This window comes from Gopherus evgoodei, chromosome 2 (genome assembly GCF_007399415.2).
Source record: "Gopherus evgoodei ecotype Sinaloan lineage chromosome 2, rGopEvg1_v1.p, whole genome shotgun sequence".
NCBI classification, from domain to species: Eukaryota; Metazoa; Chordata; order Testudines; family Testudinidae; genus Gopherus; species Gopherus evgoodei.
The window spans coordinates 148,115,376-148,137,472 of NC_044323.1; the positions used below are offsets into that span (position 1 = coordinate 148,115,376).

At 46.6% G+C, this 22,097-nt stretch overlaps 1 protein-coding gene across 6 annotated transcripts in view; it reads left to right on the forward strand.

The window, feature by feature from the left end:
* Positions 1–654: 654 nt before the first annotated feature.
* The window catches only part of KANSL3 (KAT8 regulatory NSL complex subunit 3), a 65,154-nt gene continuing 43,711 nt past the window's right edge, over positions 655–22,097 (forward strand). For 5 of the 6 annotated variants that reach the window (XM_030551826.1, XM_030551828.1, XM_030551832.1 and 2 more), the window contains exons 1-9: positions 655–742; positions 1,301–1,586; positions 12,490–12,660; positions 15,278–15,368; positions 15,685–15,870; positions 19,621–19,752; positions 20,652–20,768; positions 21,364–21,465; positions 21,583–21,654. In XM_030551826.1, the coding sequence (XP_030407686.1) occupies positions 1,372–1,586; positions 12,490–12,660; positions 15,278–15,368; positions 15,685–15,870; positions 19,621–19,752; positions 20,652–20,768; positions 21,364–21,465; positions 21,583–21,654 (1,086 nt within the window). In that variant the 5' untranslated portion in view covers positions 655–742; positions 1,301–1,371. Of the gene's footprint in view, positions 743–1,266; positions 1,587–12,489; positions 12,661–15,277; positions 15,369–15,684; positions 15,871–19,620; positions 19,753–20,651; positions 20,769–21,363; positions 21,466–21,582; positions 21,655–22,097 lie in introns of all 6 variants that reach the window. The other variant, XM_030551827.1, reaches the window with a different exon arrangement.

The following is a 22,097-nucleotide window of genomic DNA, read 5'->3' on the forward strand; positions in this document are numbered from 1 at the left end:
AAGGGCTTGGGGGGGGGGGGCGGGGAGCTGCCGGTGGGTGCTGATAACATGGTATATTTCAGTCAAGCAGCAAGCACACCACAAACACACACACTACTGAGAACAAACGTACTCCTCCTTCACCTGGAGAACTTCCTCCAAAACTCCTGTTCCCAGCTCCTGGTCACTACCTCCAATCAGACTGGAAAACAAACACCCCAGGGTGCCCAGAAGATGCTGTGTTATTTCAGTCCCATAACTGAGTCCCTGCTGGCTCACTAAAACAATCGGTGAGAAACATGAGCACAAACGCTAGACCCCAGTCGGGCTGCTGATGGTGGTGGGGAAAGCATCCTAGACCCACTTTCAGAAAGGGCCTCTAGTATTGCCGAAAAACCGCTGGGGCAGAGGAGACATGGTCCGGGGCGGCGGGGTCCCTGTGTCTGAGCACCGCACGGCTCGGGGGGGCTGTCTCTGGGCGGGGGCCCCGTGGCTCGCGGGGAGTGAGGGGGCAACTACGGCGCGGGAGTCTCTGGCCCGCTGCCCGTGGGGCTCCTCTGCGCGCCCCAGGCCGGCAGCTCCGCTCCGAGCCGGGAACGTTCCACCCTCCGGGTCGTCTCAGCGCCGCCGGCCCCGCTCCGGCTTCCTGCTTCCGGGTCTTGTAGGAGCGGAGCATGCGCAGTGCGCGGGGGGCCGAGGCTGCGTGGAGGCCTAGTGGAACGCCGAGAGCCGGGGCGCGGCCCGGCCCGCCCCCACCCGCGCGGTGAGTCCTGCCCCGCCCCCACCTAGTCCCCTCAGCGTCCCCCGCTCTGCCCCCCACTGCCCCCAGCCTCTTGTTCTGCCCCCACCTAGTCCCCCCAGCTCCTCCCGTCCCCTGTCTAGTTACTCCCTCCCACTGCCCCTGTCTTACCCCAGCGCCCCCATCCCTAGTGCCCCCGCCCTGTCCCCCATTCCCCTTGCCCCCCAGGATCCCATCCCCAGTGCGCCCCCCGCCCCACTCCTCTTGCCTGGGCGGGTATTGCAGCAGGGGGTCAGGCTGTGGGGGGCACTAAGGGGGGATTTGGGAGGGGGCGGTGCTGGATGCTCTGCCCGCAGGATATCAGAAGGGGCACGAGGGTACTGGCTGGTTTGGCTGAGAGTGTTATGGGGCTGGAGCTGGGTGCAATAACGTGCCATCGGGGTGTCTGTCTCCTAGGGTCTGGTGAGGGGGTGGCTGCTCTTCCTGGGCTTGGCTTTTATCATTTGTGTTGAGGACGGGGCAATACAGCAAGGGCCATTTCCCCACAGCGTGCTTACCACCCTCTGTCATGTTGTCCCACAGCAAGGTGGGCAGGATGAGGTGCCGGAAGAAACATTTACATTGGCGCTAGAAGTGGGGACGTCCCAGAAGACATGTCGTACCGAGGCAGCGAGCGGGACTTCCAGACTTCAGCCAGGAGGATGGGAACTTCGTTGCTCTTCCAGCTCTCTGTCCATGAGAGAGAGCTGGACCTGGTCTTTTTGGACCACAGCTATGCCAAGCCATGGAGTGCCCACCCCGATGCTAGCAGTGCCCGGCCTACTCGGATGCTCTTTGTCACCCCCAGGAGGCACCAAGACAGCACCATGTGAGCATAGCCTTTTCTGGTGCTACTGAGTTGGTTGGGTTTGGGTCCACGTGTACCTTGGATAGTCCTTTCCTGTGCTCTGATGGTTCACTCGTTGCTTTCTGTGTCTGTTTTCAAGGTGCTTTTTAACACATTAGGTAACACATATTGAAACTCCAGTCTAAGAATATAAGAACGACCATACTGGGTCAGATCAAAGGTCCATCTACCCCAGTATCCTGTCTTCTGACAGTGGCCATGACCAGGTGCCACAGAGGGAATGAACAGAACAGGTAATCATCAAGTGATCCATCCCCTGTCACCCATTCACAGCTTCAAACAGAAGCTAGGGACACCATCCCTGCCCATTCTTGCTAATAGCCATTGATGGACCTATCCTCCATGAACCTATCTAGTTCTGGTTTGAACCCCATTATAGTCTTGGCCTTCACAACTAGCTCTGGCAAAGAGTTCCACTGGTTAACTGTGCGTTGTGTGAAGAAATACTTCCTTTTGTTTGTTATAAGCTTGCGGCCTATTAATTGCATTTGGTGACCCCTAGTTCTTGTATTATGACACTTTATTTACTTTCTCCACATCAGTCATAATTTTATAGTCCTCTATCATATCCCCCTTTAGTTGTCTCGTTTCCAAAATGAAGAGTCCCAGTTTTATTAATCTCTCCTCATATGGAAGCTGTTCCATACCCCTAAACATTTTTGTTGCCCTTTTCTGAACCTTTTCCAATTCCAGTGTATCTTTTCTGAGATGGGGCGACCAGATCTGCACGCAGTATTCCAGATGTGGATGTACCATTGATTTATATAGAGGCAATATGATATTTTCTGTTTTATTATCTAACCCTTTCTTAATGATTCCCAACATTGTTTGCTTTTTTGACTGTCGCTGCACATTGAGTGGATGTTTTCAGAGAATTATCCAGAGTGACTCCAAGATCTCTTTCTTGAGTCATAAGAGCTAATTTAGACCCTATCATGTTGTATGTATGGTTAGGATTATGCTTTCCAATGTGCAGTACTTTGCATTAAGCAACATTGAATTTAATCTGACAATTGTCTTGGCAGGACAATTTGTATTTGACCATGTTAGCTGTAGAAGGGCTCTAGAGAGCACCTTGCCCGGTCTGGTATAGATTTTTAAAACATTAACACATGCTAACTGAGCTGGGTGGGAAGTTTTCAATTAAATGTTTGTCTGAAAATGGTGTGTTTTTTCTAAACTGAAGCTCTTGCAGTTTGAATTTCATCTTTTGAAAAATGTTTGAAAAAAATTGTTTTGGAATTATTAGTGTGTTCCATTTTGATTTTTTTCAGTTCACACCAAAAAGTCACTTTGGAATTTAATTCAGGAAAAAACAAAACAAAACTAAAAAGGTTGAAATAGAAATGAAAAAGTTCAAAATTGTACATATATTCTGAGGCCTGACAGATCATTATGATCAGCTGGTCTGACCTCCTGTATAACACAGGAAAGATAACTTTCTCAAAGTAATTCCTAGAGCATTTTTCCTTTTAGAAAATCATCCAATCTTGATTTAAAAATGGTTGTTGGTGGAGGATCCACCATGATCTTTGGCAAATTGTTCTATGGTCAATTACTCTCATTTAAAAAAAAAATTGTCTTATTTCCAGTCTGAAATTATCTAGTTTCTGCTTCCTGCCATTGGATTGTGTAGGACCTTTCTCTGCTACATCAGGGATTTTCAATCTTTTTTCATTTGTGGTCCCCTACAAAATTTCAAATGAAGATGCGGACCCATTTGGAAATCTTACACATATTCTGCGGCCTCTCAGGGGTCTGAGGACCACAGGTTGAAAATAATTGTGCTACACTGATGAACCCGTTATCAAATATTTATTCCCCACGTGGGTACTTATAGACCAGTGGTTCTCATACTTTTGTATTGGTGACCCCTTTCACACAGCAAGCCTCTGAGTGTGACCCCTCTTATAAATTAAAAACACATTTTTTATATTTAACACTACTATAAATGCTGGAGGTGAAACAGAGTTATGAAGTGGAGGCTGAGAGCTCATAACCCCCATGTAATAATCTCGTGACACCCTAAGGGGTTGCAAACCCTCGTTTGAGAACCTGTTATAGACTGTAATCAAATCACTCTTCAATCTTCTCTTTGTTGTACTAAACAGATTGAGCTCTTTGATGTTTCACTATAAAGCGGGTTTCTAATCCTTTAATCATTCTCATGACTCTTCTCTGAATCCTCTCTACTTTATTAATACCCTTCTTGAATTGTAGGCAGCAGAACTGGACAAAGTATTCTAGCAGTGGTCGTACCAGTGCTGAATAGAGGTGAAATTACCTCTCTACTCCTTCTCCAGATACTGAAATTAAACGTTTCAATTGACTCAATCTGAAATTTTTTTGCATTTTCAATTCATGTAAATTTTCAAGATTTTGACTTGTCACCTAGTTTCAGGATGGGAACGTTTTTCAAGATCTCAAAAATTCTCCTGGATCAGGAAAATTATTTCCTGCCCACCTCTGAGGTTAACATCGCACCTTTAAATTCTGGTCCAGACAAGGCCTGAAATGCTCGTTAAGTCCAGTGAAAGCCTAGAGATCTGCTTAGTAAGTGCTTAAAGTACAATGGCTTTATCTTGACTAGAGTTTTAGAAGCTGTTAATTAGATCAAGCTCGTTAATTTGAGCTAACATCACATCTCTAAATCCTAGTCTAAACAAAACCTTTAGGGAGGGATTGAGTGCGAGCTGATAAACTCACAGACCCCATCTACACTGCAGAATGTCACCATGTCTGGACATGATTGTTGGGCTTGGTAGCTAGCCAGTGCCGAATGCATTTTAGAAGTCAGTGTGTGCAGCAGGTCAGACTGCCTTCAGCTGATTGTGACATGGTGGTTCCTTCACTATCTTCAGCAGCATGATTGTTGATGACCATACTTAGAGTAAAATGTCGAAGTGCAGACCAGGCCTCTGCACATTCCTCCAAAAAGTAGGGGGTTTGGTATTTCTCAAAAGGTGATGGGAGCACTGGAGCAGTCATGGGATAAGAGAAGGGGATGTTTTATTTTTGTTGCCTATATTTTGCAACCTAGTGTGTCCCCTCTCTTATTTTCCTTTATTGTTTTATGTATTTTCCCTTTGTGATGCTGGAACTGTTTCCTGTGTGTATGTGAGGGATAGGTGGATGGAATGAAAGAATCAAGGTCGGCCTGATTATGTTATAGTCATCAAATGGGGTTTTTTTTAGTGTGGTTCTGCAGGGATCGGTTTTCTGCCTGATGCTGCTAAATATATTATCAGTGATCTGGAAGTAAGTGTAAAATCACTGCTCCCAGTGCGATGCTGTGGCCAAAGGGCTAACGTGATCCTTGGATGTGTACACAGTACAGTAAAGAGAAGGAGCAAGGAGGTGATTTTTCTCTCTATACAGCACTGGTGAGACTGATACTGGAATGCTGCATCCAGTTCTAGTATTTATATTATTACAGGGATGTTGAAAAATTGGAGAAGGTGCAGAAAAGAGCTGCAGAAAATGTTCAGGGTCTGGAGAAAATACCTAACAGGGGGAGCCTGAAAGAGCTTAATCTTATCAACAAGAAAATTTAGAGGTGATGACATCATCATCATCATCATCATCAGTACCTTCGTGGGGGGGAACCACCAGGTACTAAAGGCCTCTTTAATCTAGTGCAGAAAGGCAGAACCACCACCAATGGCTGGAAGCTGAGGTCAGACAAATTCAAATTAGAAACAAATGCACACATTTTCACGGTGAAGGTGATTAACCGTTGAACAAACTGCCATGGGAAATGAAGGATTTTCCATCTCCTGAAGTCTTCAAATCAAGACAGGATGTGCATTAGTCAAATTCAAATTAATGGGCTTAATTCAGGAGTGAAATTCTCTGGCCTGTGGTATACGGGGGATCAGATGAGATGATGTAATGGTCCCTTCTGGTCTTAAACTCTGAATCTGTGAATACAGATACCGCTGGAGGGCTCCTCAGATGATGCAGGGATCACAGAGCCCTGATCATGTGTGAGATAAATTTACTTACCGGAAGTGATGCAACTTATCTAGCAAAACAGGTGGAATGTTTTCTCCTCCACTACTCAACTGCTCTATGGTGCAGTCACTTCTGCAGAATCTCTGCTACTACTTGAGCTGAAGAGTAAAGCATCAGATATAGGCATTTCAGTTAAATAAATGCCCTCAAGAAAGCTCAGTAATTTGTATTTCAAACAAAATGGCCCAGCTGTAAATAATGGTTAAAACTTGCAAGATTGAAAAATGTTTTAACCGTTGTTTATAGCTGAGCCATTTTGTTTGAATTCCTCCCCCCACTATTCATCCCATTATCCACCCAAATACCTTAGCCAATATAATCCAGCATGGACCTATCACCATGGCTAAACAGCAGAGTAAAAAAAGGCTATTAGAGGCAAAAAGGCATCCTTTAAAAATTGGAAGTCAGATCCTACTGAGGAAAGTAGAAAGCAGCATAAACCCTGGCAAGAGTATGTCTTCACTACCGGCCGGATGCAGCAATCGATCCAGCAGAGATTGATTTATTGCGTCTAGTCTAGACACAATTAATCGATCCCCGAGCACTCTCTCATCGACTCCTGTACTCCAGGCAGAGTCAACGGGGGGAGCGGCAGCAGTCAACTCACCATAGTGAAGACACCGCTATAAGTCGAACTAAGTACGTCGAATTCAGCTACGTTATTCATGACTAAGGGGGGAGGGGATACAATAGAGGTCTATAAAGTCATGAATGGTGTGGAGAAAGTGAATAGAAAAGTGTTATTTACACTTTTCTCATAACACAAAAGCTAGAGATCATCCAGTGAAATCAATGGGCAGGAGATTTAAAAGAAAAGGAAGAACTTCTTCATACAACGCACAGTTCACCTGTGGAACCTCATTGCCAGCGGCTTCTGTGAAGGCCAGAAATTTAACTGGATCCAAAAAAGAATTAGATTAGTTTTTGAAGGGTAGGTTCATTAATGACTATTAGCCAAGATGATAAGAGATGCAACCTTATGCTCTGGGTGTCTCTAAACTCCTAACTGCCAGAAGCTGGGATTGGACAACAGGGGATGTATCCTTTGATAACTTGCCCTGTTCTGTTCATTCCTTCTGAACCATTTGGCACTGGTCACCATCGGAAGACAGGATATTGGGTAGGAAGACAGGATATTGGGTAGGTGGACCTTTGGTCTGACCCAGTGTACCTATACTTATGTTCTTAAACTGTATGTGAGCCATGTTACCAAACTGCTACCACCTTGGACCATTGAAGGCCCCCATGAGGCTATGAAATCTGCTAGCATGGACCCCTGCATGTATGGTGTCCTGCTGACAACTTTGGAATGTCACACAGATGCACAGGTGTGTGCTACAGATCTGTGCCTATGACTGAAGTGGGTTGAGAGACACAAAATCATAGAATATCAGGTTGGAAGGGACCTCAGGAGGTCATCTAGTCCAACCGCCTGCTCAGAGCAGGACCAATCCCCAACTAAATCATCCCAGCCACGGCTTTGTCAAGCCTGACCTTAAAAACCTCTGAGGAAGGAGATTCCACCACTTCCCTTGGTAACCCATTCCAGTGCTTCACCACCCTCTTAGTGAAAAAGTTTTTTCTAATATCCAATCTAAACCTCTCCCACTGCAACTTGAGACCATTATTCCTTGTTCTGTCATCTGCTACCACAGAGAACAGTCTAGATAGAAATCCTCCCTCATTCTTCTCTTCTGCAGATTAAACAATCCCAGTTCCCTCAGCCTCTCAAAAATCACGTGTTCCAGCCCCCTAATAATTTTTATTGCCCTCTGCTGGACTCTTTCCAATTTTTTCACATCCTTGTAGTGTGGGGCCCAAAACTGAACACAGTACTCCAGATGAGGCCTCACCAATGTCGAATAGAGGGGAATGATCACGTTCCTCAATCTGCTGGCAATGCTCCTACTTATAAAGCCCAAAATCCCGTTAGACTTCTTGGCAACACCGGCAGAAAGTTGACTCATATCCAGCTTCTCATCCATTGTAACCCCTAGGTCCTTTTCTGCAGAACTGCTTCCTAGCCACTCGGTCCCTAGTCTGTAGCAGTGAATTGGATTCTTCCTTCATAAGTGCAGGGCTCTGCACTTGTCCTTGTTGAACCTCATTAGATTTCTTTTGGCCCGATCCTCTAATTTGTCTAGGTCCCTCTGTATTCTTTCTCTACCCTCCATCGTATCTACCACTCCTCCCAGTTCAGTGTCATCTGCCAGCTTGCTGAGGGTGCAGTCCATGCCATCCTCCAGATGGTTAGTGAAGATATTGAACAAAACCAGCCCCAGGACCGACCCTTGGGGCACTCCACTTGTTACCGGCTGCCAACTAGACATGGAGCTGTTGATCACTACCCATTGAGCCTGACTATCTAGCCATCTTTCTCTTCACCTTATAGTCCATTCATCCAGCCCATACTTCTTTAACTTGCCAGCAAGAATAATGCGGGAGACCGTATCAAAAGCTTTGCTAAAGTCAAGGAATAACACATCCACTGCTTTCCCCTCATCCACAGAGCCAGTTTTCTCCTCATAGAAGGCAGTTAGGTTAGTCATGACTTGCCCTTGGTGAATCCATGCTGACTGTTCCGGATCACTTTCCTCTCCTCTAAGTGCTTCAGAATTGATTCCTTGAGGACCTGCTCCGTGATTTTTCCAGGGACTGAGGTGAGGCTGACTGGCCTGTAGTTCCCCGGATCCTTCTTCCCTTTTTTAAAGATGAGCACTACATTAGCCTTTTTCCAGTCATCCGGGACCTCCCCCGATTGCCATGAGTTTTCAAAAATAATGGCCAAAGGCTCTGCAATCACATCTGCCAACTCCTTTAGCACCCTCGGATGCAGCGTATCCAGCCCCATGGACTTGTGTTCGTCTAGCTTTTCTAAATAGTCCCGAATCACTTCTTTCTCCCCAGAGGGCTGGTCACCTCCTCCCCATACTGTGCTGCCCAGTGCAGTAGTCTGGAAGCTGACCTTGTTTGTGAAGACAGAGGCAAAAAAAGCATTGAGTACTTCAGCTTTTTCCACATCATCTGTCACTAGGTTGCCTCCCCCATTCAGTAAGGAGCCCACACTTTCCTTGACCACCTTCTTGTTGCTAACATACCTGTAGAAACCCTTCTAGTTACTCTTAACATCCCTCGATAGCTGCAACTCCCAAGTATGATTTGGCCTTCCTGATTTCACTCCTGCATGCCTGAGCAATATTTTTATACTCCTTCCTGGTCATTTGTCCAATCTTCCAATTCTTGTAAGCTTTATTGTGTTTAAGATCAGCAAGGATTTCACTGTTAAGCCAAGCTGGTCGCCTGCCATATTTACTATTCTTTCTACACGTTGGAATGGTTTGTTCCTGTCATGGTATAACCCCCACTCTGAACCTTAGCGTCCAAAAGATGGGGTACCAGCATGAATTCCTATAAGCTTAATTACCAGCTTAGATCTTGTAGTGCTGCCACCAACCAGGACTTGCAGTGCCTGGTACACTCTGGTCCCCCCAAAACCTTCTCTGGGGACTCCTTGGGTCTCACAACAAAGGGAAATAAACCATTCCCCCTCCCTTCCTTTCTTCCTCCCAGATCCTCCCCTCCCTGGGTACACTAGGAGAGCACTGTGATTCAAACTCCTTGAATCTAAAAATAGAGAGGAATGTCGCCTTCCCCCCTCCTCTTTTTGCCTCACCAAGAGGTAATACAGATTCAAGCTCCGTGAATCTAAAACAGAGGAATTCCACCTTCCTCCCTCCCTTCCCTCCTTTCTCCCACCAATTCCCTGGTGAGTACAGACTCAATTCCCTTGAGCCTTAACAAGGGGAAAAATCAATCAGGTCTTTTAAAAAAGAAAAGCTTTTAATAAAAGAAAGAAAAAATAAAAATTATCTCCGTAAGATCAAGTTGGAAAATGTTACAGGGTCTTTCAGCTTATAGACACTAGAGAAAATCCTTCCCCCAGCACAAATACAAGTTTCAGCAACAGAGATACAATCCTTCCAGCAGATACATATTTGCAAATAAAGAAAACAAACAAAAAGACTAAACCACCTTCCTAATTGGTACTTACTAAATGGAACAGAAGAGGCTGTTTCAGAAATTGGGAGATATCTGCTTACATGTCTGGTCCCTCTCAGAACCCAGAGAGAACAAAAACCCTGCAAAACACCCCAAAACAAAGGCTTCCCTCCACTGAGATTTGCAAGTATCTTGTCTCCTGATTGGTCCTCTTGTCAGGTGTTCCAGGTTCAGTGTTTGTTAACCCTTTACAGGTAAAAGAGACATTAACCCTTAACTATCTGTTTATGACAGTTCCTGCAACCTTAATAAGGATTCTTTAAAATACAGCCAGCTTTCCTGGACTCCTTTCCCCCTCATGTTATTCACCAAGGGGATTCTGCCCATCAGTTCCCCGAGGGAGTCAAAGTCTGCTTTTCTGAAGTCCAGGTCCGTATTCTGCTGCTTTCCTTTCTTCCTTGTGTCAGGATCCTGAATTGGACCATCTCATGATCACTGTCTCCCAGGTTCTCATCCACTTTTGCTTCCCCTACTAATTCTTTCCTGTTTGTGAGCAGCAGGTCAAGTAGAACTCTGCCTCTAGTTGGTTCCTCCAGCACTTGCACCAAGAAATTGTCCCTTACACTTTCCAAAAACTTCCTGGATTGTCTGTGCACTGCTGTATTGCTCTCTCAGCTGATATCGGGGTGATAGAAGTCCCCCATGAGAACCAGGGCCTGTAATCTAGTAACTTCTGTTAGTTGTCAGAAGAAAGCCTCGTCCACCTCATCCCTCTGTTCTGGTGGTCTATAGCCGACTCTCACCACAACACCACCCTTGTTGCTCACACTTCTAAATTTAATCCAGAGACTCTCAGGTTTTCTGCAGTTTCATACTGGAGCTCTGAGCAGTCATATTGCTCTCTTACATACAGTGCAATTCCCCCATCTTTTCTGCCTTGTCTGTCCTTCCTAAACAGTTTATATCCATCCATGACAGTGCTCCAGTCATGTGAGTTATCCCATCAGGTCTCTCTTATTCCAATCACATCATAATTCCTTGACTGTGCCAGGACTTCCAGTCTTCCCTGCTTGTTTCCCAGGCTTCTTGCATTTGTGTATAGGCACTTAAGATAACTCGCTGTTCATCCTGCTTTCTCAGTCTGAGACAGGAGTCCTCCCCTCTTGTGCTCTCCTGCTTGTGCTTCCTCCCAGTATCCCACTTCCCCACTTACCTCAGGACATAAGCTCCTTCCCCCCGGTGAACCTAGTTTAAAGCCCTCTTCACTAGGTTAGCCAGCCTGCTTGCGAAGATGCTCTTCCTTCTTTTTGTTAGGTGGATCCCATCTCTTCCTCGCAGTCCTTCTTCTTGGAACACTGTCCCATGGTCAAAGAATCCAAAGCCTTCTCTCTGACACCACCTGCATAGCCATTCATTGATTTCCACAATTCAACAGTCTCTACCCGCTCTTTTCCTTTCGCAGGGAGGATGGACGAGAACACCACTTGCCCCTCAAACTCCTTTATCCTTCTTCCCAGAGCCACGTAGTCTGCAGTGATCCACTCAAAGTCATTCTTGATGGTATCATTGGTGTCCACGTGGAGAAGCAGGACGGGTAGCGATCTGAGGGCTTGATGAGTCTTGGCAGTCTTTTCGTCACATTGTGAATCCTAGCTCCTGGCAAGCAGCACACCTCTTGGTTTTCCTGATTGAGATGGCAGATAGATGACCAGTCCCCTTAGGAGGGAGTCCCCGACTATCACTACCCGCCACCTCCGTGGTCGTGGAACCACCATCTCTAGGACAATGCATTTCATACCTTCCAATGGGTGGAGTCTCCTTCTGTGTCCTTCCCTCAGATGTACCATCTAGTCCACTCTCCGCATTAATATTTGTGGGGAGATCATGAAAATGGTTGCTCACTTGTATCTCCGTTGCTGGTACATGGATGCTCCTCTTTCTTCTTCTGGAGGTCACACACTGCCAGTTTTCTTTGCCATCCTTCTGTCCCCGCTGCTCAACCTGCTCTGATTCTTTAGAATGTTGTGCCCATAGAAGCATGTCCTGATGTCTGTCCAGGAAATCTTCATTTTCTCTTATGCAACGCAGGGTTGATACTTGTTTCTCCAGACCTTGAACCTTCTCTTCCAATATGGAGACCAGCTTGCACTTTGTACAGAGGAAGTCGCTTCTGTCCTGTGGAAGAAAGACAAATATGGCACATCCTGTGCAGGTCACAACAGCTGATCGCTCACCATCCATATTACCTTCACTCTAAGAGCTTCCTCAGCTTTTGCAGTAACTACTCAGAGAAGCCTGCAAGATGAAAGCCTCAGTGGGCCTGCCCCAGGCAAACTCTCAGTCAAACTCCCTCTGTTCGCCGCTCAGCTGGTTTGCAACTGGCTGCCTTTTTATAACAGTCAAGCCTACACATGGTTAAAACCTGATTCAGGTTACAAGCTGCAAGTAACCTTGTCAGGAGACAACCATGTTGTTAGATGACTTTTCATTTTGAGTGTAGCCTGTCCCCAAGACAGAGTTTTCGGGTGCAGAATATGGTTACAAATACAATTAAAAATAGCGAGGTTCCATCTTCTGCTCCAGTGGCAGCAGCTTCAAAGGCTGTGTCTCAGCCATGGTCAGATACTGATTTGGGGCTTGTGGGGGACGGAGGGTGAAATAAGCTTGAAGGAGCCTTGTGCTTTCAGACAGGTGGGCACAGGTGTGCTGTCTCTGTTCTATCTTGCCCAGGCAGGTTACTGTAACCCAGTGCAGTGTGTTTCCAGTTCCTGTTTTGTGTTGAGAAACTTACTGCTCTGAAGCTGCTGTGGTGGTGGGATCCTGTTCTCTGAAATCCCAGCTCTCCTTTCAGTGAGGTGGATATCCCCATTGATGTGGAAACCATCACACCCACGCCTGTCCCACTCTACGACAACCAGAAAGCGCGCAGTGTGATGAACGAGTGTGAGAGGCACGTCATCTTTGCCCGTACGGATGCCGATGCCCCTCCTCCACCTGATGACTGGGAGGAGCACATGAACAGGTAATGTGGTTGGGATGCTATTGGTGGTTTCTATGCTGCTGTTCTTACTGAGAGGCTGTTAGCTGGGAAGAGGAACAAAATAAGCAACGTGGAAATGGTAGTACATAGAGGCAGTGATCTGGAGTCGCAGCAGAAGATTGAGATTCAGGAATCCTCTTGTTGGTTGTATTTCACTAGCATAGAGAGCCTCAGCCGAGATAGGACTCTATAGTGCCAGGCACTGTGCATACAGATAAGAGGGGGTCCTTACCACAAGGAGTCTACAGTCAATACAAAGGGTGGGAGGGTAAACTGAGGCAAAGGTGAAATGGCTTTCCCATGTTCCCATAGCATGTCAGTGAAAGAGCTGGAAAGAGAATCCCGGTCTCCTGACTCTGTCCATCCCTATCCACTGGAACATGATGTCTCTGGGTTCTATATCGGGATAGCCGTGTTAGTCTTTAAGGTGCCATCGGACTCCTTGTTGTTTTTATGGATACAGACTAACAGATTTATTTGGGCATAAGCTGTCGTGGGTAAAATGAAGAAGTGAGTTTTTTACCCACGACAGCTTATGCCCAAATAAATCTGTTAGTCTTTAAGGTGCCACCGGACTCCTTGTTGTTTTTCTGGGTTCTATGCTTGCCTGGGTGAATTAATGTTTGTAGAGTGTTTTGAGGTCCTGATGCAAAAAAAGCTATACAAAGCGTTATTCATTTGCATACATGAAGCTGACTTGCATTCTCACATAAAACCAGTGACTGTTCTGTAATGTTGTCTTGTGCGATACAAGATGGGTAGATCACAGATCTAGGCTGTGGTTAACGAGTTTATTCTGTAATGTGCATTGGACAGCAGGCCTTTTCTCACTTTTGCATTGGGATTGTGTATATGCAGTGATTGGCAGTGATTTTTTTGCAGGATGAGGGCCTTGGTTTTGGTTTTTGATTTGTTTTAATGTGTTTAGACAAGCACTGTTCCACTTTAGGTGGCTTTTCACATCCTTCTGGGCTTTATTTATTTAATCTTATTATGTTCCGATGTCTAGAAATATGTTTCCCAGAATTCCCAGTAATTTGAGTAATTTGATTCCCTTTATAAACTGTGGAACTTTCACTTATTTAATTGCACAGGTATTCAAAGGAACGTGTTATCCAGCTGTTAATTTTACAATGACATATGAGCCTCTGAAGTCAACATCTGTAGAAAGGTTGCAGTTGCTCATAGTCTAGCCACTTCCTAGAGCTTTAGTTACCAGTGTTAATAAATAGATTTTCTGTCCTTTTCCCCCGCCATGAGCCCTGTTAATTCTTGTGGCTTTCTAAATTTCAAGTATCACGCTTGCCCTGAATTTTGCATACAAGTACAACTGGATCAGATACTGCTTGTTTCTCACTTGCATGAGCGTTCACATTGGTCCATGCTCCCTTCCTTTTTTCCTCAGTCAGTCTTCAATCAAGCAAAATATTCCTAGCAAGAGCTTTCAGTTGCCTCTCTCTATGTGCTAGCCATCAGTCTCCTTTACAAAGGCCTTTCTCTTCAGAACTTCTGAAGACTGTCTGTAGTCTGAAGCAGGCACTCTTCTGTTCTGTGTAAGATATTGTACATCAGTTTTGCATCTGCATGTGTATTGTGGACTGCAGCCTGGAGCTAGTAACTGTGTTTCTTCTTAAAACATTGTTTGTAAATGCTTTTTCTGTCTAAGTGCTTTGTTTATTAGGAAGGAAAGGTGATCTTTTGTCTAAGGAATGGGGTTAGAAATCAGCTAGAATGCAGGTCACCCATCTATCTGTGGGCTTTTGTCCCCTATTGTGTAATATCTGCGAGCCTCTCGACACCCTTGTGAGATAGAAGAGTGAGGAGGAGCTGGGGCAGAACATGTGTGTTGGCCAAGATCACACAGGAAGTCTTTGAAAGAACTGAGAATTAAATTCAGGTCTTCTGAGTTCCCAGGTCTGTGTTGGTTAGGGATGTGAAACAAACTAACTCACTAGTGACATAGCTATGCCAACAAAACCCCAGTGGAAACGCAGCTATGCCAGTGGCAGAGGGCTTCTGTTACCATGGCTAATGTCATTTGGGCAGGTGATGTTCCTGGGCCAACAGAAAACCTTCTGTTGATGTGTGCTGTATATGCCCGTGGGGCTACGCTGACATAGGCTGTGTAGTGGAGACATGGTCCTAACCTGTTCCTGGCTTACCACTGACCTGCCCACAGCGCTGAGGTCGTGAGTGAGATCCTTACTGCAAACTGAGGGAAATATGCCTTTAAAGACAAAGGTGGCACTTCTGATCATCCACACGACTTGAGCGTGACTATCTGGACATTCAGACCCCTCTGAGGATAGATGCCTGGGTAGCTTTCATGTAAGGTGGTTGGTATTTTCTCAGTCTGCATTGCCCACATCATATATGTAACCAAAACCATTATACAGTGCAGAGACAATTATTATTTATTGTGAGGCATGGGATCTGAGCACACGACTGGGAGCCATTAACTCCTGGGTGCTAAAAGCTGATAAATCAGCTGCACCGTCTTACTTACCTGCACCCTTACTGCGTTGTTTTAAGAGTTAGGAGTAAAAAAACGTAAACCCCTTATATCCTGTCTAAACTACCCTCTTGGTTTTCCTTTCAGGTCGGGTTGGACGATGGCCCAGAACAAGCTATTTAATAAGATCCTTAAAGCCCTGCAATCTGACAGGCTGGCCCGCTTGGCCAATGAAGGGGTAAGATCTTTCTTCCCCCATCCCCTCTCCTTCAAGCTGCAGCAGCTGTGTTGCCTCCTTATGCACCCAATCCTTCCTGGCAGTGACAGATGAAACACGTAGGATGGTCTGGATCCTGGGCTCTTGTAACCTCCATGAGCAGGTTTATGACTTTGATATTGACTAGAATGTGGTCTTCGATGGCAGAAGGATTGGCCCATGCTCAGTCGCCAGAGGAACAGAGGGTGGAGCAGCAAATTTTGCCCTGGTGGATTTTGTATGGTCCTGGCACATTCACTTTCCTTATGCCCATGTGTTCTGCTTCCCTTGTTTTTAGGCTTGCAATGAGCCAGTGCTGAGGAGGATAGCAGTGGACAAATGCGCCCGGCGGGTCCGCCAAGCTCTGGCCAGTGTAAACTGGGACACCAAGCTAATCCAATGGCTTCACACCACGCTGGTGGAGACGCTCAGTTTACCTATGTTGGCTGCTTACCTGGATGCTTTGCAGACACTTAAGGGAAAGGTGATAAACACAATGAGTTCTGGAATGTACTTTGCTTTCACTTAATACCACTTTCTCTTCAAACAGTTCGTTCAAAGGAAGCTGATGGGACATCAATCTCCTTTCTGGGCGACTGGGGGAAAAGTAGCCTCTTTGCCCCTGTTCTCCTTCCCTTTTCCCCACTGCACTAGCTTGGGGAGCTTTTGCCTTGGGGATTAGGAGGGAGGACTCCTGGTTTTTCTGTGGCGGTATTGGGTAATCTTCAGCATGTCACTTAGCCTCTCTCTGTCTTGGTTGCCCTATCAAGAGAAAATGAGGAAAGGAGAGGCCACTAGCCTGGGACTTGGGAGAGGCTGGGTCAGCTTCTCGCTCTGACACAGGCTTCCTGTGTAACCCTGGCAAATCCCTTTGCTTCTGTGTGCCTCAGTTCCCCTCTGTACTACGAGGATAATGGCTCTGGCCTGCCAAAAGAGGGGTTGGGAGAATAAATACAGCATAGCATCAGAGCACCCAGTTATCTTAGATGGATAGATTTGTAAAAGAGGGCTAATACTTTACAGGGATGTTGTAAACAATTGACAAACAATTAAGTTTATAAAGCCCATGGAGCTCCTGGGATGAGAGTTATTGTAGATGGGCAACATATTAGTCTCTAAACTTTTATTGAAGCGATTCAGAGAAATACAAGGGACTTAGGAGGTGCTGTGCTAGGACTCAGGGGACCTGGGCTGTTTTTCTTGCTCTGCCACTGGTCTGCTGGGTATCCCTGGGCAAGTCACCTCACACCTCTGTGCCTCAGTTTTCCCATTTAAAAAATGCGAGTAATGATACTGAGCTAGTTTGGGAAGTGCTTGATATCTATGGATTGAAAATCGTGAAATCAGAGCTAGGTAGGGGTAATTGTGTTAGTAGTAGTAGTATTCAGTACCCTGTTTTATGGTTTGTATGCAAGAGGCACATGCCACAGTTAAATGTTCTTGGCCAACAGAGAAGACTCTTAGGAAAGGTACTACAGGAATGTTGTTTATTGTTAAAATAGTCTAGACCAAACTTTGTTAATTGATCTTTTTCTCTCAATTTAAGTAGAATTGTGTATTTTATTTGTTTGGATGAGAGCTTTCAGTACAATGTTCCCATCCCACGAACGGGGTGAATTGGTACACTACAGGGTGAATTGGTACACTACAGCTGTACTTTTGCCTAGCATCCGTCATACAAGCGAACTCCCCAAATGGCTAAATACAATAAATATTAGAGGTGCAGAGGAACGATCAGATTTGAGAAAGACATTTACAGCAGAGAGATCAGCTAAGATTAGAGCCATCAAATGATTTAAAAACACAGTTGCAGTGAATCATCATTTTAATCGCATTGTTAAGCAATAATAGAATATCACTTATTTAAATGTTTTTGGTATTGAGGGGGAGGTGTGTTTGTGTAGTATTGAGGGGGAGGTGTGTGTGTGTCTTTAAGCAGAGTGCTCAGGAGCCTGAACGCTTTTTCAGCCAGCAGCAGCTGCTGTCTCCAGCACTCTCTGCTGAGCCGGGAGCAGCAGACAGGCTCCCCCTGTTCCCCGACCCCAGCGCAGCAGGGACTGGGCACATGGAGGGGGTGTGGAGGGGGACACCCAGACATCAGCTCCTCTGCCCTCTGCCCTCTTCCCCCCCCCCCCCGCCCGCTCTGTGTAGCACACAGGAGGCAGGCTCCCGGTCCGGAGCAGCTTGGCCAGGGGCTCCATGGAGGTGGGCGCAGCAATGAAGCAGGGCAGCAGTAGGAGGGGCACCCCTGCCCTGGAGGCTCGCAATGGCACCCCCTAGGGATGGCCCTGGTGTGTGGTTAACATTCATTTAAAAAAAAAAGTGTTAATTTGTTTTGAGTTAATCATATGCGTTAACTGTGATTGACTGACAGCCCTAATTGTTATTTTTTTATTAGAAATGTTTGCACCATGAAACAGATAAAAAGAGAGTGCGATGTACAAGTCAAAGCATGAAGGGCATAAAAATGCTTAGCACTGCGGTTCTCAAACTGGGTCGGGACCCCAAAGTGAGTCACAACCTCTTTTAATGGGGTCGCCAGGGCTGGCTTAGATTTACTGGGGCCTAGGGCTGAAGCCCAAAGGCTCAGGTTACAGGCCCCCTGCCAGGGCTGAAGCCCTTTGGCTTTGGCCCCCCTGCACTCAGGCTTTGCCCCCAACCTGGGGCAATGGGGCTTGGGCGGGCTCAGGTTTCAGTCCCCATCCCCCACCCGGGGTTGTATAGTAATTTTTTTGTCAGAATGGTGTCGTGGTGCAATGAAGTTTGAGAACCCTGGGTGTAGCATATCTGGCACATCAATAACTTGCAACCCCAGCTACAGCAGTGCCATATGAATGCCTGTTCTCACTTTCAGGTGATGTAACTAAGAAGCGGGCAGCATTATCTCCTGTAAATGTAAACAAACTTGTTTGTCTGAGCGATTGGCTGAACAAGAAGTAGAACTGAGTGGACTCGTAGGCTCTAAAGTTTTACATTGTTTTGTTTTTGAGTACAGTGATGTGAAAAAAAAATTCTACATGTGCAAGTTGAACGCTAGAGCTTGCACTACAGTACTTGTAAGAGATGAACTGAAAATGACTATTTGTCTTATCGTTCTTACAGTGCAAATATTTTTAATCAGCCATGATATAAAGTGAGTACTTTGCATTCTGTGTTGTAATTGAAATCAATATATTTGAAAATATAAAAAAAATCCAAAATATTTATAATACATTTTAATTGGTATTCTATTAGTGTTTAAGTGCGAATAAAACTGTGATTAAGGATAAATTTTTTAAGCTAGTTAATTGGTTTTGTGTTAATCGCTTGGGGTAACTGTGATTAATTGACAGCAGTTGCTAAAATTGAGAGTCAGTGAAGTGGAGGGAGACTGTTCCACCGGATGACAGGAGGTGCAAAGGAGAAGGCTTTTGTGTCAGCAGCGTTGCACTGGTGTGAAGGGATTAAAGGAGAGCTTAGTGGTAGTTAAGTGGAGGAAACAGAGAGGGAAGAAATCGGCCAAGGTCTGGTCAGGAGGCTGGAGAAGTGCATGCAGGGTTTTAACAACAAACAAGTCATTTATTTAGCTTGATCTTGCAATGAAGGAGAGCCAGTGGAGCTGTTTGGAGGTGAAGGTTGCACATCGAGACAAGAGTGTGCAGATATATCAAATACAGACTCTCCCTTCTGGGGGGTTGACACTTCTTGGTACTCATGCAGTATCTGAGGATGAGTCTCTGCTAAGAAAAGGTATTGGAATCGCTGGTGGCACTTGTTCACTGAGGTGCTGTCCTTACCTAGTGCCCTGAGGAAGGAACATTTACTGGTCCATTTCAGTGCTCTAAAGGTCTCATTTTCTCCAACTAAATTCCAGTGCCCTGAGTCAGCAAGTTCCTTGATGTGCAAAAATGCAAACTCTGTAGTTCATCAGTCATGCTCTGTGAGCAAGAATTCCCCAAAGGGCAACTTGGCTGGACCTGTGTCTGACAACAGCTTCTCCTAAGCTGTGGCCTGTGCACCAGCTGAGCAGTGCAAAACCCAAGTGCTGGCCCCTTGACTCGTACCCCATAGTGTGTGTGGGAGGGGAGTGCCAGGTGTGCGTTCTCCTGTTGCTGGGGAGAAGCTAACTCAATTTCCCATGCTCTGGTATACACATTGAAGTGTCCAGTGAAATCAGTTCTGAAGGAAGATCCCATAGGATATTAGGTGTGTGGTTAATATGTTTCTTCAGTCACCGTCTGGCCTTTGGTTTCAGATCCCCACCCTGATTGACAGGATGCTGCTCTCGTCCACCACAAAGACAGGGGCTGCAGGGGCTGAGGCTCTCTCCCTCCTCCTGAAGAGACCATGGGACCCAGCTGTGGGTGTCTTGTCACATAATAAACCTGTGAGTACATCCCTAGGCTTGCAGGGAGGGAGGGGCTCAGCTCAGTGTCTGGTTGGTGCCCGAATCTGTTGGCTCACCCCAGTCCTCTCTGTGCTTCTCTGTCCAGGTCTCTCTTGTATGCTCGGCATCATGATCTCTGTCATGGTGTGTCTACCCCCAGTACCTTCTGTCTTCAAAGTGCCCTCTTCTCCTTCAGACCCAGTCTTTCCAGGAATCCATGCTGCCTTTTCTCTCTCTGCAGCCTTCCTAGTCTGATACTGTCATTCCGTGCTGAGTGTGTGTTGTGTAACTGTGTCGGATTCAATGGATGAGAGTATTGTGTTGGGATGCAGTACTGTCCTAGTATCCCAAGAAGGCCTCTTCCAGTGACACCTGCTCCCAGTTCACAGGATGAGCAAGGCAGGGTCTCTAGTTTTCCCTGGCATCTGTGCCCTAGGGATGCTATTTAGCTCCTGTTCTAGGAGGCCTGGGCTGGGCTTGTCCTTTGTCAGTCATCTGTAGCTGTGTTTGATTGTTAGCAAGGGTTGTGCTGAGAGCATCACTGGTGCTCTTAAGTGCTTTGGGCCATGTCATGTTCTTGCACCTGTGGCAGAGGGTGCCCGAGTGCATGTTTGGGCTTTGTATCAGCTCTGGTTCAAATGATCTGCAGTTTTGTCTTGCACACAGCTTTTTAGTAGCTCAGCCTGACAAACTCCTCTGTGTGTCTTGTGCTGTTGCAGATGTCCGAGTCCTTTGCTCAGAGCAGCTGGGGGTAGGATTGGTTGGATGTGGGTTGACTGTATGCGTTGCAGGCTTATCCTGGGGATCATGCCTGGGCCTGTCAGGGGTGCTGGGGAGCAGGCAGGTCTCAGGGAAAGGAAGCTGCTTGCCTTATCTTTCTATTGCGGTGAATTTTGTAGAGCAAGTTGCCTGGTTCTCCTCTCATCCTGATTGCATCTTCCGGACCCTCCAGTTCTATGTTCCCCACCTCTCGCCGGCACCGGTTCTGGCAGTCGCAGCTCTCCTGCCTGGGAAAGGTTTGTAACTCGGCATGTTTTTGAAGGGAGGGGCTATCGTTCATGCTAGCGCTCTTTCGGGGCGTTTAGGGGTAGTGTGATCCTGCAACTCCAACAGACCAGCAGCTTCATTATGCTGATCACTTCAGCATAGAGGTCCTCCCTCGGAGCTGCTCCCTTCAGACCTGCATGCTTGGTCTTCCAGAAGGGGCTCTCCTTACCTCTGCTGCCATGGGCCATAGCGGGAGACCTACTGTCCTAGCACATGATTCTGCTTCAGGGATTGCCCAGTTGAGTGGATTGAAGAGTATGTGTCTGGGATTCTCCAGTATAAACAAGTCAGGGGAAAGGGGTTATTTGGTGTCTGGTACCCTGTCTTCTGCCTGGGAGAAGTGCTGCTCCAAGCCGTCCTTGTGCATTGACTACATCAGCACTAGAGGAGGAAAGCCAGTAGCAGGTGGGGTGGGTTGGTAGGGGAATGACAGTAAACCTCTGAGTCCTGACTCTGTGTGTTCACCCCAGTGGATGCATCCCTGTGAAAGGCCATCAGGACATGCTGCTCCAAAGTGGAACTGCTGCAATTTATACGGTGCTCTCTTTGCGGCTTGTGTTCCAGGTGATCCCTGTTGCCACCCACCTGCTGAATAATGGTAGTGGGGTGGGAGTGTTGCAGTGTCTTGAACACATGATTGGTGCAGTCAGAGGCAAAGTACTGGAGGTAAGTGCGTGGGCAGCTTAGGTGGGCCTGCACCATATGCCACTAACACCCATGACCTTCACTGTGCTTGCACTGTCCTGCTACCTTTCCTCTCACTCCCTCTTCTTTCTCGGCCAGATTCACAACCATTTCACCCACAAGCCAATCATCCTGATTGGGTGGAACACAGGAGCCTTGGTGGCCTGTCATGTAAGTAACTTCTTGTCTTGCATCCTATCAGAGGCCATTTTACACTGTACCTCTTGAATAAAAGTTACCTGGATTGGCTCTGATTCCCACGTGCCCTCCTGGCGCTTGGCCCCATGCTGGATTGGGCACGGGTGGTAACTGAACAGAGCAGCCGTAAGGTGTATCCAAGCTACTTATAAAACTGATATTCCCTGGCTCTTGTATTACCAGACCAGAGGCACTTGTGTGGCCCATCACCTGCCTCCCCCCCGTGTTACTGAATGTTCAAGTGGTGATGAGCAAGTTAAGTTGATTAGTGGCAGTTGGGGTGGATGTGGCCGGTGGGGAACTGGATAAGGCAAACCAGGGCACTGGGTAAGAGTGTAGCTGGAGATGCCAGTGTAGGGGTTTGATACATGGCTGCAGCCCAGTGAGTATATGGGACTGTTCCAGATTTGTCACTG